Genomic DNA, 20,193 nt, shown 5'->3' with positions numbered 1-20,193 from the left:
TGGTACACAGCAGGTACTTAATGAATTGTTTATTCACTATGACTGTGGATAACTCCCAGAACCTGCCTGAGGCTGCGAAGTGGCTCAGCGTCTTGTGCCACGACTCCAGTGCATTAGCTCACACCAGCACTATTGCGATAGTCTGCTATTCAGGAGGTCTGCCTGCCTCAAGTCATTCTTCATTCCAGTCCATCCTTCATTCAGCCACTAAGGTGATTTTCCTAAAGGGCCTTTCTGATCATATCATACACACAAATCCTCTCCCCCATCCCCTCCACCCCCAGTATACTCTGCTATCTCCTTATTGCCTCCAGGATCAAATAGAAAATTCTATGCTTGTCATTTAAAGTCCTTTATCTCTTAGCCCCTTACTAACTTCCCAGGCTTCTTACACCTAACTTCCCAACAGGAGCTCTTTTATTGAGTTCCACTGGCCTCTTGGCTGTTCTACAAAGAAGACACTCCATCTCTTAACTCCAGACACTTTCTCTGACTATCCCTCATGCCTGGAATGCTCTCTCTCAGTTCTGCCTGCTGACTTCTCTGGCTTCCTTTAAGTTCCACTAAAATCTCATCTTTTATAGGGAGCCTTTCCCTATTCCTCTTAATTCAGTTATCTTCCCTCTGTTAATTATTTCCTGTTTATCCCTAATGTAACTTATTTTGTATGTATTTGTTTGCATGGTTATTGTCTCCCTTATCAGACTGTTATGTCCTTGAGGACATCTTTTTGTATCCTCAGTGCTTAGCATAGTGACCAACAGTATTTTTGTTGTTCAGTCATTTCAGTTGTGTCCAAGTCTTAATGGCCCCATGGGGCGGGAGAGCGTTTCTTGGCAAAGATACTGGAGTGGTTTACCATTTCCTTCTCCAGCTCATTTTATATATGTGGAAACTGAGGCAAGCATGGTTAGGTGACTTGCCCAGGTTCACATGACTAATGTTTGAGGCCGGATTTGTATTCATCTTCCTGACTTCCAGGCACCTACCTGCCAGGCACGTAGTAGGTGCTTAATAAATTCATTTGATCTATTAATTGTTTGAAGACTAGGTCTGGAGTCAGGAAAGACCTGAGTTCAAATGTGACCTAAGCTACTTACTAGCAAGATGACCCTGGCAAGTCATTTGACTGCTGCCTGCCTCAGTTTCCTCATCTGTGAAATGGAGATTGTTGTGAAGGTTGTCGTGAGGATCAAATGAGACAATATTTGTAACATACTTAGCACAATGCCTTGCACATAGTAAGTATTTAACAAATACTTCCCCCCACTTCTTTCCTTCCATTAAAGCAGGGCACCAAGGCCAGCCATTTCTCCATTTCTTACCATGCTGCAATTTTGGCTCCTCCATCATGCCTTCAGGAGGTCCACCCCCACCCCCAACTTCTTTTTCTCTGTTGTCAGTTTCCCATTAGGATGCAAGTTCCTTGCGAGCAGAGACTTTCTTTTTCTTGTATTTGTTTTAATATTCCTAGTCTTAGCATAATACCTGGCACATCATAAACTCTTTTTTCTTCTTCTTTTTTTTTTTTTTTATAAGCAATCAGGGTTAAGTAACTTGCTCAAGGTTACAGGGCCAGTTATTTCTGGGTGTGGTGCTAAGTATCTGAGCCCAGATTTGATCCAGGTCATCCCGACACTGGAGCCGGTACTCTTACTCGCTGAGCCACCTGGCTGCCCCTAAGCAATTGGGGTTAAGTAACTTGCTCAAGGTTACACGGCCAGGTGTTTCTGGGTGGGTGCTAAGTGTCTGAGCCTGGGATTCGATCTCCAGGTCTTCTCAACACTGGAGCCGGTGCTCTTACTCGCTGTGCTACCTGGCCACCCCACACATCATAAACTCTTAATAAATTCTTGTGGAATGAAGACCATGCCTTGAATTTCCTTCACCTGCCATATATGGTTACTTTCTTTGTTGAATGGTGACTATACCTACATTAGGGAGTGGTGTTACTTTCCTTAAGTTACTTTCCTTCCTCCAACTGAACTCCATCCACACAGAGGGACTGAACTACATAAAGGCATCTAAGTGGTTAAAGCAAACTGTTTGAGAAGTCATTTCTCTCTAGGGTTAGGTGTTTTAATTATACCCCCTATTTTCCTTGGTAGTGAAAGGACAATTTTCTCCTTGGTTCACCGTTGGGGGAAAAAAACCTTAATTTTGGTGAAAAAAATTTTTACTTGGATCTGGGAGAAATGGGTAATTTGGGCTCTGTGGTGTTTGTAAAAATAGATTATGGCATTTAATCTGAGTTTATGACAGACATGATAGAATATTATCTTGTTTTTAATAATCTTGCTAGCATGCCATAACAAACCATGTAGTTTATTTACTTTTGGTAGAAACAGTACTTTTTTGGAGTAAAAGATGTCCCAAAAGATTCTTATAAAAAACAACTTAAATGCATCTGCCCATGTTTTTAATTTTTGATAATTGATGTAACAGAAGCTATTTTATATTAATTTGCTCAGTATACTTCATTTTTTCCAGCTACTGCTTAGGTAACTCCACTCATTGTTTTTTGTCATAAACTTATAGGGTTGCCAGATTAGTGATATATTGGTATTAAGGAAGGATTTTTAGCACTGAGACAGAAGAAGAAACTATGACAGTGAGTCCCATTTGTCATACTTAAAAATTTTGTCTTTAAAAAATAGTAAATAAATGCCCCAAATTTCTTGATTTCTATTTGTTATGGCTCATTCCTTTTAGTCATATCCAACTCTTCATGACCCCATTTGCATTTGTTTGTTTGTTTGGCGTTTTTTTTCTTTTTGGCAGATACTAGAATAGTTTGCCATATCCTTGTCCAGTTCATTTTACGGATGGGGAAATTGAGGCAAAAAGGGTTAAGTGATTTGGGCAGGGTCACACAACTAGTAAATGCCTGAGGCTAGATTCTAACTCAGAGAGATGAGTCTTCCTGACTTCAGGCCTGGCACTCTATCCACTGCACCTTTTAGCTACTTATGGAATTCTATAACATATTTCAGTGAGACATACTCCAAACCACACATATATATTATATTCATGTGTATATGGAGTTTAGGCACTTTCCCAACTTTAAAAGAATATAGTTTGCACGTTTGCTTTGGTAATTCCTGCTTTTGTATAACTATATTTAGAAAAGGTGAATAATTTGCTCTTCTTGAGACTTACTGGGATTGGGGCTTAGTTTAGTTTAGTTTTTTAAGATCTCAGAAGAGGAACATTCAATTCAGCAAATAGTTATGGAGTGACTTCCGTGTGTAAGATGTGTCAGTGTGCTTGGTACTGTGGGGAGACAAAGATGAACATAAGTCTCTTCCTTCAAGCAGCTATTTAGTGGGAGAGATAATAAATACATAGCTAAATAAATAAAATACAATGTAGAATGTGCTATGTGCTATAGGAAAGGTAGTATGAGAGAATCAAGGAAGAAGAAATTATTTCTCTAGAAAAGGGAACAGTAGCTACTTGGGGAAGGTGAGGTTTGAGCCATGCTAGAAAAAGCAGATAAAATTTTATAGGGAAAAGCATGGTGGAGAAGGCATTCCAAGAATAGGGAACAACTTGAGTAAAGACATGGAAGCAGGAAAGCACCTGGTGCATTTAGGGATGAGTATAGTTAAGTTTGAAGTGTGAGATGAATGTCAAGGATGGAATGAACTCTTAAAGAAGACAGGCCAGTTAGAAGGTCATTTCTAGAGTCTAGGCAAGAGAATAAAAGGGCCAAAACTAAGATTATTTCTAGTGGTAATGAGTGAGAGGAGGCAGGTGGGTTCAAGAGATATTTCAGAATTCAACTTAAGTGAGAATTGGTAAATTATTAGGTGCAGAAAGTGAAGGTGACTGAAATTGTGATACTCTTCAGAAATTACAGAAAGAAGGAGGAAATAGTTTTAGGGGAAACATGCTATTTAGTTTGTAAATATACTAGTAGTACATTTTCATTTGTAATATTTACATTCTTGAGAACAAAGACCATCCTTTTCCTTCCTTTCTTTTTTTTTTTGCCTTTTTGGAGAGCAATTGGTGTTAAGTAACTTGCCCAAGGTTACACGGCTAGTTTTTTTTGTATGAGTGTTAAGTGTCTGAGGCCGGAATCAAACTCGGGTCCTCCTGAATCCGGGGCCGGCGTTTTACTCACTGCACCACCTAGCCGCCCCCCTTTTCTTTTTTTATATCCCAAGCCTTAACCTAGAGTGTGGCAAGTTTTAGGTTCTTAATTAAAGCTCCTTGATTGGCTCTTGTCATCAATGCTATTTCCTTCAACCTCCCTGATTTAGGACTATTTATCTGTATGCTAGACTTTGCCAGAGTTATTCCTTCTACATTGTAACTTTTCCAATTGTAGTTTCAATATCCCACCAGTCAGCATAAGAAATTAATTAATTAATTTTGGGGGAGTTTTGTAAAAGCTGCAGGTAACATGTGAAAGCTAGCAGACAACACAGAAAAAGTTTAGAAAGTTAGAATTGCATAGAATTGATGTATAGTTTTGTATAATATCAACATATTTTTCTCTTTTAATACCATAATAATTCAGACTTCTCTGGTACATAAGGAAATCCAAAAAATTTTATGCAGATTCTTCAGATCCTTGGGGTACCATGTCCCTAAACCCTCATAATGTGGAGTAACATACATAACATAACAGTACACTGTAAGCTCAGTGAGGGCAGGGGGTTCTTTCTTATCTCAACTTGATGGCTATTGTAAGACCTAACATAGTCCTTGCTGAAATGAAGCAAAGGTTAAGAGCCTGTCCTCCTTTGACTTTGTAGTAATGATTTTATTAACAATCATTGGCATTATATCATTTATTCTGGATATGTTTGTGTCCTGTGATAATAAGAGGACTTCAGTTTATTGAGTGGTTTTCCTCTACTGTCTGATTTGAATTTAGTAACAGCTCTATCTTGGGGGTAATACAAGTTTTTATCCCTATTTTCTGGATGATGACACAATTGTACACTTAAGATAGATGAGTTGAAAAGTAGAGCCCTGGGAGAGATACAAAAATAAATGTCATCATTGTAAAATAAGGCACATACATGAATTATTGACAGTATGAAGTGGAACTTATTGGGAAGGAGGATAAAAAAAGGGAATAGAACAAAAACTATCTCATTTTCTTTTTTCCATCTCAAAGTTCTTATCACCAGTTTCTAGAGAGGAAAGAAAACACCTTTCCCACATATGTTTGAGCTACCAGAGGTAGTAGAATGAATTTAAATCTTAGATACATTTCTTTTTTTTTCTGGAGGGGGGAAGGTAGGGCATTTGGGGTTAAGTGACTTGCCCCCAAGGTCACATGGCTAGTTTTTTGTGTTAAGTGTCTGAGGCCACATTTGAACTCAGGTCCTCCTGATTCCCACCTAGCTGCCCCGAATTTAATTCTTTAAAAAATTTTGCAGATGATAATCTTAGCTCCTTCCTTCCTTCCTTCCTTCCTTCCTTCCTTCCTTCCTTCCTTCCTTCCTTCCTTCCTTCCTTCCTTCCTTCCTTCCTTCCTTCCTTCTTTCCTTCCTTCCTTCCTTTCTTCCTTTTCTTTTTCCTCTCTCTCTTCTGCCCCATTCCCTTTCTTCTTTTCTTTCATTCTTTCTTCTCTTCATTCTAAGTATCAATTACCTAAATATGTTTTTTTTAGGTCTGTGATTTTTTATAAACTAGGCTGAATACAATGCAAAAGAACTTTGGACTAGTGAGATACTCTTATAATATGCAAACACTTAGAGTGTCTCCCAGGACCAACTAAACTGTTGTCAATTTGCGTGTGTGCCTAGTGTGCCTCTGACCCTCTCTTAGCTTTGGAGCTCTAGTACTGTCTCCAGGAAGTGTTTTTATTACTCTACTTTCACTGAGATAGTGTTACAATATATCAGTGCAGTGGGCACAATGTTAATGTGCTTCCTTCTGCTTGTTACTGAGCCAAAGAGTTTTCGATCCTTAACAAAGAAACCATCTTTCTATTTGTATGAATCCATTCTAATTTCCTTATTTTTGAAGGGAGGAAGCTTATAAAAGGAAGGAATGAAAAGATTAAATCACATAGACAGCTGCTGTAGATGTTTTTGTATTTCAAGGTTTTGTCTTATCTGGGTTCAGGTCTGGTTGGAGGATAGATATTTATATTGAACGTTGATCTCTTTCAATCACTGAATATGTCAGGAGAAAAATTATCTTCTAAAACTTTCTTTGTAGACTGGTAAATTTTGACTCTGGGTATAAATCCTTTAAGGAGAAAATAATAATTTTCCCATGCCTTTTATTTTATTTTTTAAACATTAAAAAAATTCTGAACTTAAGAAGTAAAACAAGCATTTCCATAACAAAGTAGAATAAAAAAACAGGATTGCACATGAAACTGCAACTCTATCACATATAATTTGATTTTCCTTTTAAATTTATAATAAAGTTATGTAACTTTCTTTTTTCCCTCCCTCCCTCCCACCCTAGAGGTGGCTACCATTATACACAAATAATATATGTATGTGTGTATATACACGTACACACATGTATATACACATATATGTATGTATATATATATGTAAGTCCATAGTATACATCTATTTATAAGTTCCTTTTGTGGATGCAGATAGCATCTTCTGTTATAGGTCCTTTGTAGTTAATTTGGGTATTCATAATAGACAAAATAATTTGGTTACTTAAAATTGCTCTTAAAACAATATTGCTGTTATTATATACAATGTTCTCTTGGTTCTGCTCATTTCTCTGTTGTTTTGTGTAATTCTATCCATGTTTTTCTAAACCAACAAACTCATCATTTCTCAGAGCACAGTAGTATTCCGTCATGGTTGTATGTCACAACTTGTTCAGCCATTCCCCAATTGATGAGCATCCCCACAATTTCCACTTCTTTGCCTTCTACAAAGAGACCTGCTATAAATATTTTAGAATATATGGGTCTTTTCTTTTTTCCCTAATTATCTTGGGAAACAGACCTGATAGTGATATTGCTGGGTCAAAGGGTGTAGGCAGTTTTATAACTCTTTGGGCATAATTCCAAATTGCTCTCCAAAATGACTGGTTTACACAGTTTACAGTTCCACCAGCATTGAATTAGTGTCCCAGTTTTTCCACATCCCCTTCAACATTTATCACTTTCATGCCTTTTAGTTCCTTAGCTTTTTTTCCTGGTGACCATGACTCTTATTGTGTATATTTAGGCCAATTGATTTTTCTATCCTTAGTCCCCCACAACTCCATATTCCCTAATTTTTTCAAATGAATAGATAACATGCCTTCAGTCAGATTCATTGAGAAAACAACTGAGATATTTATAGTACTTAAGAGAGTTATTATTGCCAGTGTTTTTTCCTTTTAAGATTCTTTTTTGCCATGACTTTTATCTTAGTTCTATTTTTGGAGCTTTATTGATAAGGTTGTTTTTTTTAATGCCATAGTTAGTTCCCAATACATTCCACCTTCACTGAATTCCTTTTTGTAACCAGTCCACTATCCCAAACCTCCTGACTGACTGACCAAGTATAATAAATGTATCTGTCCAACGTTTTGCGTTCATGGTACCTTATCCTGAACTGTTTCCTGTCACTTACAACTTCATTTCATCTTAGACACTATCAGGTCTGTTTCCCAAGATAATTAGGGAAAAAAGAAAAGACCCATATATTCTAAAATATTTATAGCAGGTCTCTTTGTAGAAGGCAAAGAAGTGGAATTTGTGGGGATGCTCATCAATTGGGGAATGGCTGAACAAGTTGTGACATACAACCATGACAGAATGTATGAAATTACACCATATTTTGCTGTTTTCCATATCCTAATTTTGATGTTTTGTTGTTGTTGTTGTGGGGAAAAGTGTGCTGTTCGTGCTGCCACAGAAGGTAGAACCCTTGTGCTAGAAGGCTTGGAGAAGGCAGAAAGGAATGTCTTGCCTGTTTTGAACAACTTACTGGAGAACAGAGAGATGCAGCTTGAAGATGGACGCTTCCTCATATCTGCTGAGCGTTATGACAAACTCTTACAGGTAGGCAGAAGAAGAAATACTGTTGTTTTCTCTTTACTTTGATCTTGAGATATGGAAAACTCTTCTATAATTTCTGTTCTCAAATAATCATAACCCCTCCATTTCCTCAGACAAATCCACATGACTCAGCCATTTGCCCAGTGCTCCTTTGTTGACATACTGTTGGCTGATTTCATGTGAATATTGCCCATGGAGGGTTTCTGAGACATTGCTGTTTCATAGATTCCATTTGATGGTAAATCACTTTCAGTTACATTCAGTAAATCCTATGGTGTGTACTTATATGCCTTTACTGCTGCTTAGTGAAATGTCTGCTTGCATTTTAAGCATGTCTAACAATCCTTCTCCTTTTTTGGCAAGGAACTATTAATCTTTCTATAGCTTCTTATTATTATTCTGTCATTCCCCATTTGCCTAGCATGATGCTCAGCAAATACTTTGGGATTGATTCATTGAAATGTCCCCGGTTGCTAACAGAAATAGCAGATCTTTGTTGGGATTGTTGCTTTTTGAGTATTTTTCTTCTCTAATGATGTCTAGCTCATTTATCAATCTATGAATAACTTAGACTGAATAACTTGGGACTCATAAAAGGAAGCTAGTTCAAGAACTATGACAAGCCCTCAAGAGATAAATTCTGGTGACATGGAGTCAAATTATTCTGTTGAGTAATAAAATAGGGTGGTGTCATATTTTTTTCTGAAATGTATTTATTCTTTATGTGGTAGTCTTCTGATCCACCAATACAACAAACAATGGAACCTTTCAGGAGAGAGCTCATTGATGGATTCAGTATATGGGGAGAAGAGTTGGCAGAGAGGAAAGATAACTGAGGGTCAATATAAAAGAGTGATTTAGTCTTATAAAAGTAATATCAGGAAAGATGGGAAGGAAGGGATCATAGAATCATAGCTCTAGATCTGGAAATCATCTTAGAATCTAGTCTAGTCAAAGGATCATAGATTGAGGGCTTGATGGGGTCTTAGAGGTCACTGAGTAGTCCAGCTCTCCCTGACTCCCCTTTTACAGAGGGAAACTGAGACTCCTAGATTTGAAATGACTAGCTCAAGGTCACACAGGTAGTAAGCAACAGAGCAGTAGCGGTTTTCTTTTTTTTAATTTTTAGGAAAGTGAAACAATAACACTAATGATAGGTGACATTTATAGCTTTAAAATTTGCTAATAACTTTACATGGGTTATCTAATTTGAGCTGTATAGCCACCACAGTTGTTGTTATTTCTATTTTATAGATGAAAAGAATAAGGCTCAGAGATGTTCAGTGTCTGGTCATACAGTGCACAAATGTCAGAGCTGAATTTCCAAAGCACATCTGGATAAGCCTAGCACTCCGGTTTCTGTGCCATGTTCCTCTCAAGAAAGGGAAATTGGACAGTGAGCAAAAAATGATCAGCTAGTATTGGAAAACTAAGATCAATGAAGGGATATTAAGGGAATTCAGATACCGTTTTTACATCTAGAGCACTAGAAGAACTAGCAGCTATGATTGCTGAGCTGCTGTTTGAAGAGTTATTAAAAATGGAAGAGTTGAGGTGAGCAGTTCTAATGATTTTCAGAGCAGGAAAAAAGGCAGAATATTGTGGACTCAATGTGAATTCCTGGTTCCAAAATACTTTGTTAAACATATTTTATAAGCACCCACAAATGATTGTGCTGACAACTAACTAATGAGGAGTGTGGGCTAATTTCAAGCAAGACTTTCTACACTCACCTTATCTCTTTTTCTGATATGTCACTGAAGTGGTAGGGCAGGAGAATGCTACAGATATACTGTGACTGGATTTCACAAGGCACTTGACAGTCATTGAAATCCTTTTTGACAGTATGGAGAGTCACAGGCTGGAAGATAGCACAGTTAGGTCAGCTTGGAACTTGTTGAAATGCTTAGCCCACAGAGAGGAGATTAATGAATGAATGAATGCTACCCTGAAGGAAAGTACATGGTGGAATGTCTTAGAGCCTGTTCTTGTCCACACTTTATTTTCACTAACTTGCAGAAGCAGTTATGGATAGAGACCTGGCATCAGAGGCAGACATGGTACAGAGGAAAGAGTGCTGGCTTTGGAGTTAGGAGTCCTGAGTTAAAATCCTTTCTCTTCTACTTATTACTTTACTGTCTCTGGAACTCAGTTCCTTCTTCTTTAAAATAAGATAGTTGGTTGAGCTAGATGACCTCTAAGTACATCTCCATTTCTGAATCTGATGCTGTGATTCTGGGTTCAAGTACTCTCTCTGACATGTCCTGCCTATTTGATTGTGAACAAGTCATTTAACCTCTCTCTCAGTCTGTATTTGAAGGACAGGTGCTGATCTGCTTTGGTAGAGGGATTTTTCTCACTGAGAATTCCCTATAGAAATGGAATCATGAAATAAATTTTTAAAAAGCTAAGATGAAGCCTGATGGCTTGCTAATTAAAGTTTTGTGTGATATGAAGCTTTAGGGTATTAAGTGATTAACACATTGGAAGATAGAATCGAGACACCAAAATATCCTGATAATCAGGATAGGAGTTGGCAAATTACAGTCCTCAGCCTGGCCTTTTTCTATTTTTAAAATGTAAAAAAAAACCATTCTTAGCTGTAAGGCCATTCAGAAACAGGCCTGGATTTGGTCCTCTGGCTGTGATTTGATGTTTGGAAGAGTGGGTTACATTTAAGAAGATGAATAATAATCAGGATAATTAATTATCAATTATCAAAATACAAAAAAAAATCAATTCAGGATAAATAAAAAATTAAGTAGTACTTGAATTTGAAAAATCAGATAACCAGAGTAAGGGATGAAGGACTCATAAATAGAGAATGGTTAACGTGATAAAAGGTCCAAGAGTTTTAGTATGCTGTCAGTTAACATTTATTATGCATCTACTTTGTACCAGATATTGTGCTAAGTATTGGGGATGCACAGAAAGATATAGGAATTGGGGTGTGTAGTCTAAAGAAGAAAGGACTAAGGTAAGGCAGGGTTGCAGCCTTAAAATATTTTAAGGATTGTCATGTGGAAGAGGTCATGGGAAGCAGGAGAGGTGTTGTAGAAAGGCAGTTTTCAGCTTAACATAAGGAAATAACTTCCCAGTAGTAGAAACAGGCCTGAAATGGAATGCTTCCTCTGAATATAGTGAGTTCACAATCTGTTAAAGTCTTTAATCAGATAGATTTGGGGGAGGATTTTGTAGAAGGAGTTCATGTTTCAAGTATGGGCTAGACTGACTTCTGGGGTTCTCTTTTAACTTCTAAATAGGTGTTCATATGCTTGTGTTCTTCCAGCCTTTTCTAAAAATGATCTCCGTCTGGTTCAATTAGGAGATGTAATTGAGAATAACCTAATTACCATGGTTTTAAAATATTGTTCTAGTTAATTTCCAGAAATGAATATTGACTTCAAATTAATTTGTGGGAATTGATTATGCAGAGCCTTCTTTCTCCTACCCTTTCTAATTGCCAATGACTTTTATTTGGTCCTTGGAGGTGGCATTAGCTAATAGCATTCCTATTTGGTGATTAGAAAAAAAATTCATGCTGTGGTGTTGAAACAAATATGTTTCTTTTTAAATTTACTGACTATTTGATGATAAAAAAAACTTTTCTTATTCTGTCTTTATTGCGTATTTGAGCCTAGACTTTGGAAAAATCATTTTTCATAGTACATTGAGCAGGGTTTTGTCAAGTGAAAATAGGATTTTACTCTCACTTGGATTAGAGCTGTTCCTTGAAAATTATTTGATTTAACAGTTGTCTAACTACATGCAGTTCACTCAAAAGTAGATATCATTGTAAACTTGGTCTTTCTAGTTAAACTTCATTAAAAGTTTTCATTATACTGGCTTTTTTTTTTTCATAGAATTTTAGTGCATCCCCCACCACCTTCAGTCTTGAAATTACCGTTTTATTAGATTGTGGCATTTTTAGGATATAGAAAATTGAATTACTTAAAAATGTGATTTTTCACTGTGTCAAACACAATTGATAACCCAAACTGATACTGCCTAAGTATTTCCTAAATTAGTCTTAGTATTCAGGGGAAAAAAATACTGTGGCTTATAAATGTGTCATATTTCATTTTTGCTTTAGTTGAATCTAAACCTTAAAAAAGGTTCTGTGTTTTCAGCATCTAAATCTACATGACACTTGATTAGACTCTTGTCAGTATCTTCCCAGAAAGAAGGTGGACTGGGAATGAACTGGTTATTTGTAAACTTCATTCAGGTGATGAGAAGACACTCTTAGGTTTAGTCACTTATTTTAGTCCCCAGTCACTTTCTTGCAAATGATTTGCCTCTCTGACTCCACTTCTTCTAGCCTCTGAAGCTGTACGTGGTGTTTACCCCACCTATCCTGTCTTAGATCTGACCTTATTTTCTATTTACTGCTTTTCCTTTACTAACAGATCCTGAGCACCCTCATTCTAATCCCTGTGATGTAATGTACCACATTTCAGATAGATTTCCTTGCTTGATGGTTTACTTTTCATATTCTTGATGCAGAACTATCCTGAACTAGGATTAACCAGAATACACAGTAGAAGCTTGATAGGAATGTATGAATCTCACCCCCTTACATCAATAAATTGCATTCTAATTATTGTCCTTTGGTCCCTGTAGGATCACACCAAAACAGAGCTAGATTCATGGAAGATTGTTAGAGTTAGTGAAGATTTTCGAGTGATTGCCCTGGGTTTACCAGTACCCAGGTACAGTGGAAATCCTTTAGACCCTCCTCTTCGCTCTCGATTTCAAGCAAGAGATATTTACTATCTACCCTTTAAGGTTAGTATAGACCAGAATATTTAATTTTTTCATCAGTTTTTATATTTGGACATATGAAATCCGCTGTTTTAAGTAGTTTATACCTTTTTGCCATGTGCGTGTGTGTGTGTGTGTGTATGTGTGTGTGTATGATCCCTAAGTGTTAAATATTAATTATGTTGGACAAATCCTTCAGAATATAACAGGAGAAATTAAAGTAGTATTAAATCTTGAAAGATATGTGATGGGGGATGGAGATAAGAAGGAAGCGTGGTGGTTTTATTTTATAACTAGGTATCACTTGGGAAGACCTTTTGATATAAATGGCTTGGTATCTGCTCATTTAGGAGGGTAGAAACATTTATGTTTCAAATACACCCGAGTAATTGATTTGATGAGTGTTTTCATATTCTACTTTAGGACCATCTTCAATTGCTATACTCAATTGGGTCCAACGTTTCTGCAGAGAGGTAAGCGGTTCAAGGTATATTATGTTAGGTCATGTTGGATCAGCCATAAATTTTTAGAATGTATCCTTAAACTAGAAATATATTCACTCTGAGGACTTGAATAATAATCATAGGTATGTAACTAATTCTTGAAATGTATCCTAATTTCATATATGTTAATAAGTTGTTAAAGCATCTTTAAGTGATTTGGAGTTTTGTAAAGTCAACAAGCACTTATTAAATATTTACTGTATGCCAAGCACATAGTGAAGTACTGAGGATATAAAGAAAGGTCAAAAATAATTCCTACCCTCAAGGAGTTCACATTCTAAAGGGGGAGAAAATATGCACACAAGTACATATATACTAGTTACATACAGGGTAAATTTGAGATCATCTCAGAGCTAAGGCATTAACATTTAAGGAAGACTGGGAAAAATTTCCTGCAGAAGATGGGGTTTTAGCTGAGATTTGAAGGAATCCAGAAAAACAAGGAAGAAAAAGAGAGTTAGTTCTAGGCAAGGGAGAACAGCCAGTTCAAAACCATAGTTAGGAGATAGAATTTTTTTTCAAGAAGTAGCAAGGAAGCCATTGTCACTGGATCATATAGAACAAGGAAAGGAGTGAAATGTAAGAAGACTGGACTAGATTGTAAAAAGCTTTAAAGACCAAACAGGATTTTATATTTTTGCCTCGAGGTGACAGAGAACCATTGGAGTTTCCTGAATAAGAGGATGGTATTGGTTAGACTTACATTTTTAAGAAGATCAGTTTGGCAGCTGGATGAAGGAGGGACTGAAATAGGGAGAGATTTGAGAGAGACAAAGCAAAAATCCAGTCAAGAGGTGATAAGGACCTATTCCAGGGTAGTGATTGTGTCAGAAGAGAGAACGGGATCACAAGAGATTCTGTGAAGGTAGAATTGACAGGATTTCTTAACATATTGGATATGGGGAAGGATGAGAGTGAGTGAGGAGTCAAAGATGCTACCTGGTTTTCAAGTGTGAGGGAGGTTAGAAGATGGTGGTGCCCTCAGTAGTAATGGGGAAATTGAGAAGAGGGAAGGGTTTTGAAGGAAATATAATGAGTTCAGTTTTGGACATGAGTTTAAAATTTCTATCAGACATCCAATTCAAGATGTTCATTAGGCAATTGGAGATGAGAGACTAGATATCAGCAAAAGGTTAAGCTAGATAAATAGATTTAAGAACCGTCTGAATAGCAGTGATCATTGAATCCATAAGTGCTGATGAGATCACTGAGTGAGATCATATAAAGGGACAAGAGAATAGAGCCCAGGATGGAACTTTGGAGGATGCTTCCAGTTAGTGGGCATGACTGGGACAAAGATCCAACAAAGCTGATGGAGACTCAGAGAAGGAGAAGCAAAAGAGAGCAGTGTCATGAAAACCTAGAGTGAAGAGAGTATTAGGGAAAAGAGAGTGATGGACAGTGTCATTAGATTGGCAGTTAGATTTGGTTACTTTGAAGAGAACAATTTCAGTTCACTTAGGAAGTTTGGAAGCCAGAATGCAGAGAATTCAAAAGAGGAGAGGAAGTATAGGCACCAATTATAGATGACTTTCTCTAGGGATTTAGCTTTGAAAGGGAGGAGAGAAGGAGCGGCTAGGTGGTGCAGTGAATAGACCACTGGCCCTGAAGTCAGGAGGACCTGATTTCAAATCCGGCCTCAGACCCTTAACACAAAACTGGCTGTGTGACCTTGGGCAAGTCACTTAACCCCATTGCCCTCCAGAAAAAAAAAAGCAAGCAAGGGAGAAGAGATGTAGTACAATAGTAGTAGGGATGAATGGATTGGTGTTTGTTTTGTTTTTAGTACAGGGGGATATGGGCATGTTTCTGGGCATCAGAGAAGCAATTGGTGGGTAAGGAGAGACTAAACATTAGTGAGAGAGTGAGGTTTATAGAGAGATAAATGTGTTAGGGAATATAGTATTGAATGAATCAAGGGTCCATGTAAAAGTGTTTGCCTCGGTAAAGAAAAGTGTTACCTCCTAATGTGAGGCATGGTTGAAGGTAGAGATAAAGAGGGAAAAGATCTGAGTGACATGAAATGAGAGGAGGTAAGAAGTACTCTTTTTGAATGGATGGCTGCTTTAATTCTTTTGGTGAACTATGAGGCAAGGCTCTTAGATGAGAGGGTGGGAGAGGGTTTGCAATAGGACCTTTGAGGAGGTAAAAGGTTTGAAAAGCCATTGGTGGAGGGAGGAAGGTAGTAGGTTGTAGAGAATTAATTAAAGAGGTATAAAGGGATTGCCTGCTGCAGTGAGGAACCATTTTAAATTATGTAAAATAAATTTGTAGTGGACCTACTCAGCCTGGTTTCATGATTTTCTCAAGCTCTATTCAGGAGCACATGACTAAGAATAAAGACAGCAGATGGTGGAAGTAATCCAAAGTTTGCAAGTCATCATTAGCAGTAGAATAAGGCAGCAAGTGATTTGAATGTTTAGTTTAGTGTAGAATTGAACTGATTCGAGGTGGCACAGTGAATAAAAGTGCTGGCCCCAGAGTCAGGAGGACCCAAGTTCAGTTCTGACTTCAGACACTTAACACCCACACCAAAAAAAAAAACTAGCCATGTAACCTTGGGCAAGTTACTTAACCCCAATTGCTCTCCCAAAAAAAAAAGAATTGAACTGATTCACAAAAAAATCAGGATTGGAAAGGGAGAGGAGAATATAACTAGTGCAAGGGGAGAAGGGGTGATATCCTGGGAAAGAACTGATGGATGGAGAAATTGGAGGTCATTATAAGTACAAAAAAAATAAGATTAGGGGATCATAAGGCACAGGAAAAGATGAAATGATAAAAGATTATGATCAGGTAAAGAAATTACAGAGTTCATTAAAATGAAAAGAAAACTCTTGTGAGTGATGGTATGACCTACTCTGTATGTAGTTCAGTTGGAGTGGTGGAGTAGGTGATGGAAAATAAGTAAATTAAGGAATTAGGGAATAAGGATATTTGAGGGAATATCAGGATATATTTTGACGTTCATTAGTTCTGACTGCAGGATTTGGGATGGAGAGAAAGATGGTGGTCTAAGGCACTGAATCATTGAAGAGGGAAGGAAATCGTCTTGGGGGGGCGGAATCAGTAGATAGCTACCAGAAGAATCTTGATTGTGTGATAAATATAGATTTAATGAACCTCAAAGGAGAAGAGATTACTGAGAAATGTCAGTAGAGGGAGAATCTGGAAGTGCCAATGGGATAAGTATTCTGTCTCTCCCACCACGACCAGTTAGGTAAGGGGTATGTGTGGAAGTTTAACCAGTACTGGAAAGGATGACAGGATGCAGTGTTGTCAGGAGGTAGCTAGGTCTTAGTGACAGGCAGATTTAAGATGAAAGCATGTTTGTTTATTGTAAAGCAGACAGAGGATATATTTGGGGTGTGAACATGGAGGGATAGCATTGAGAGTAATAGGAGGAAGCGAGTAGCCAGTGGGAGATGGGCAGCAGTGTTTGTACAGTGACACCCTAGGGTGAATCACTGGGATGGGTACAATATCATAATGTTGGGAGCATTATAATCACTGAAGTTGCTAATTATTTCTTATTTAAAATGTGATAAAATTAAACTTGTATTAAACTTTAATCCTTAGGGTTTCTCAGGTATTGTCATTTGCTACTACGCTCTGCTCTCAAGAATCTTCTGCACTTGGACTTCCTGATTTTCCTTTAGATAGTTTACCAGCTGCAGTTCAAATCCTGGTATGTATGTAAAGAAGTATTGACCATCAAATATGACGAAAACAATGTAACTTTTTACAAAACAAGTTATGTTTTTATTTAATGATACTTTGAGACTGAATTTAAATGGTTTTCAGAAAGAAATAGTTTTTAAGTATAAGTCATTGGAGAGAAATGGTTTTATTTCTGTTATCCACATTTCTCGACTTATAATAACATGTTTGAATTCTTTCATTGAGGTTTGGTTATCTGTTATTAGCAACAATAATAATGCCTTTACTTTAAGGTTTGCAAACATAGGATCCTTACAACAACCCTGTTGTTGTTGTTGAGGTCTATGCTGTTATTCCCTATTGACAGATAAGGATATTGAGGTTTAGAGAGTTTGAACTACTTGACCCAGAGTGTCAAGTGACATGTACAGACAGTGCATGTCAAAGGTGGACCTTCTTGGCTCTAAACCCAGTTCTATATCTACTTAGCCAAGATCCCTGTGAATTCTTTTTTTTGGGGGGGGGGGGGAGAGGGAAAGGCATGGCAGTTGGGGTTAAGTGACTTGCCCAAGGTCACACAGCTAGTAAGTGTTAAGTGTCTGAGGCCGGATTTGAACCCAAGTCTTCCTCACTCCAGGGCTGGTACTCTATTTACTGTGCCACCTAGCCACCCTAATATGAATTCTTATCTGCAGTGTGATCATCTTCACTAATATTCTTTTAGAAATAGTCACAAAATGCTCTTAATTATAGTTAACATGTAGAGTAATGAAATTTTGATAGCTTCTCAAAGGTTTATTATGAAGATTAAGTGAGATAAATGTATATAAAGCAGTTTGCAAACTGTAAAGAACCATTGCATGTGAGCTGCTATAATTTTATTATTGTTATTAAGCAGGAGCTAACTGTTGCTTGAGTCTCTTCATCTCTAAAGTTCTTTGCTTTCTCTGTGGTTGGGTATAGAGAAAGATGCTTGATAGTTCCCCCCTCCCCCCCCCAGGCCCTTTGAAAGTTATAGAAGCAGCTTGGTATATTGGAAAAAATACTGAACTCAGAGTCAGGAAAACCTGGATTTGAATTCCATCTCCAACACTCTCATCATGAGCAAATCACTTAACCTTTGGAAGCTTGTTTCCTTATCTGTTACAAAGGGGATAAAATTTGTAATATTTGCCTGGCAAGGCTTTAATGAGATTCATATTTAAAGTGTTTTGCAAACCTGAAAGCCCTATATAATTGTGATTTATCTTTTTAAAAGCAAATAAGCTATGAATAATTTTATGAACCATAAAAATCATTTGATTCAGTAAAGCAAAATGCCAGCTCAAGGTCTCTTCTACAGGATGGTGTCTCCCCTGCACATACTAAAATGAGACAATATTACTTGAATGTTGTACAATGATAGATAACTTTTATTTGATGCCCTTCTAATTATTATTATTAAGTGAGGCATAAAACAGGGGGACATACTAGCCACAGATTATTGTCATTGACATGGAGGATATCCATCTTTGAAGTCAAACAGAAGAGGAGTTTTCTATAAATGGTGAGATTTTCTAGCTTCTCTGATTTGTAAATGACCTTTCAAATCTTGTAGAGTTTCCTGGTAAGTGTTATAATCACTCAAAAGAGTTTGGCTAAGTATCCAGAGATTAAAACCTCAGTGAATGAAAAATGAAATTGAATTGACAACCCATAGAAGTTGTCATTCAATACCTATATTTTGGGCATACTCTCTAGAGTCACAAAGAATTGGGTCCAGAAAAGAATAAAAGGAGGTCAATATGCTATATTTCATTGAGAAACATAGCAGTGCTTTTAAGTGTCATACAGTTCTGTCTGAAACAAAAGCCAGTGTTTTTGAACCAATATTCTCCTGATGACAAATTATTTACTGAGAATCATGGAACTCCAGAATTTCAGGAAGTAAAGTTGTAGGATAATAGGCTCATAGTAGGACTTGGATATGCTGCAGCATGTAACTAATGAAGACCTTTTTCAAGAGAAGCAGTATAAAGTGTAGCATTTGGAAGATGTATGACTAGAAAAGGAGGTAGCCTGGTAATGTGGTAGAAATTTATGAATAGCCAACAGACTCCATTTATGTACAATATCAAAGATTTAGAAGATGGATTCTTGAATATTGGTATGGTGGATGGTGTGGTGGGCCTGTAATCAGGAAGTCCCCAGTTCAAATCTGGCATCAGGCATTTACTACCTGAGTGACCACGGGCTGTGTTTGTCTCAACTTCCTTATCTGTAAAATGGGGATGATAGCACTCAATGTGTTTGTAAAGTAAGATATTTGCAAACTTCAAAATAAGATATTTGCTTTGCAAACCTCAAAGTGCTATTTAAATGCTAGCTGCTATTATTATTATTATTATCATTATTTCTATTATTGTTATTATTATTCCCTGAGTTGAGCTTGTAGGAGGACCTGGACAGGAGCTAGGCAGTATCAGAAAGGATTTATTGGTTGTAATCTGCATATTGATGAGCTCAAAGCTCTATTAAAGTATTGAAGAAGATATTTCAAATGAGAGGAATTCATTAATAAAATCTATATTTTTATTCCCTTAAATGAAAACATTCTTCTAAATGATTTGTCAGTTCCCAAAAGGATTTATATGGTGATTCATTATGACATTTTTCTTAAATACTGAGCAGCACCATGTTTTATATGTGTTTTTTTTCCTTTCTTCTGATTAGGATTCCTTTCCTACAATGTCAATCCAGCATTTAATCCAGTGGCTTTACCCTTACACAATCTTACTAGGACATGAAGGCAAGATGGCAGTAGAAGATGTCTTAAAAGTAAGGACCTGCTGTGATATTATTTAAGATCTATGGAAGTGTAACTATCCTGTGGCACTGAGTGGCTCAGAGAAGTACTCAGCACACCTTCCTTAGGGTTTTATCATGTGTGGAAACCTTTCCAGTAAGAGGACAGGAAATAAGAAATATGAATGAGAGTGACCTGTCAGAAAGGTCCAGAGAGTTTGAACAGGAAGCAGGACCAAGAGGAGGCAGGCTTCTGTCTGAAACCAGGCAGTGGAAGTCAGGGCACCAGGCCTAGGGGTAATAGATTAGCAGCCCGAGGGGATCCTAGAAGCCATAGAGGGCAGTGAGGGGGCATGAGGGATACGTGCTGGGCCTGGAGCCAGGGAGGCCTGTGCTTAAATCCATCCTTAGTTACTTACTAGCTGTGTGACCCTGGGCTAGTCACTTAGCATGCTTGCCTCAGTTTCCTCAACTGAAAAATGGGGATCATAA

General features: G+C 37.4%; 1 protein-coding gene across 3 annotated transcripts in view; it reads left to right on the top strand.

The window, feature by feature from the left end:
- VWA8 (von Willebrand factor A domain containing 8) overlaps positions 1–20,193 on the top strand; it is a 442,846-nt gene that overhangs the window by 78,417 nt on the left and 344,236 nt on the right. For all 3 annotated transcript variants that reach the window (XM_069068654.1, XM_069068653.1, XM_069068655.1), the window contains exons 5-9: positions 7,826–7,993; positions 12,614–12,778; positions 13,178–13,227; positions 16,837–16,945; positions 19,630–19,734. In XM_069068654.1, the coding sequence (XP_068924755.1) occupies positions 7,826–7,993; positions 12,614–12,778; positions 13,178–13,227; positions 16,837–16,945; positions 19,630–19,734 (597 nt within the window). The remainder of the gene's footprint in view (positions 1–7,825; positions 7,994–12,613; positions 12,779–13,177; positions 13,228–16,836; positions 16,946–19,629; positions 19,735–20,193) is intronic.

The sequence above is a fragment of the Petaurus breviceps genome, unplaced genomic scaffold, assembly GCF_028583685.1.
Source record: "Petaurus breviceps papuanus isolate PSGF00001 unplaced genomic scaffold, PetGlider_PUasm1.0 90769, whole genome shotgun sequence".
NCBI classification, from domain to species: domain Eukaryota; kingdom Metazoa; phylum Chordata; class Mammalia; order Diprotodontia; family Petauridae; genus Petaurus; species Petaurus breviceps.
Note: the sequence above shows the minus strand (reverse complement) of the source record. Positions and strands in the feature narration are given on the sequence as shown.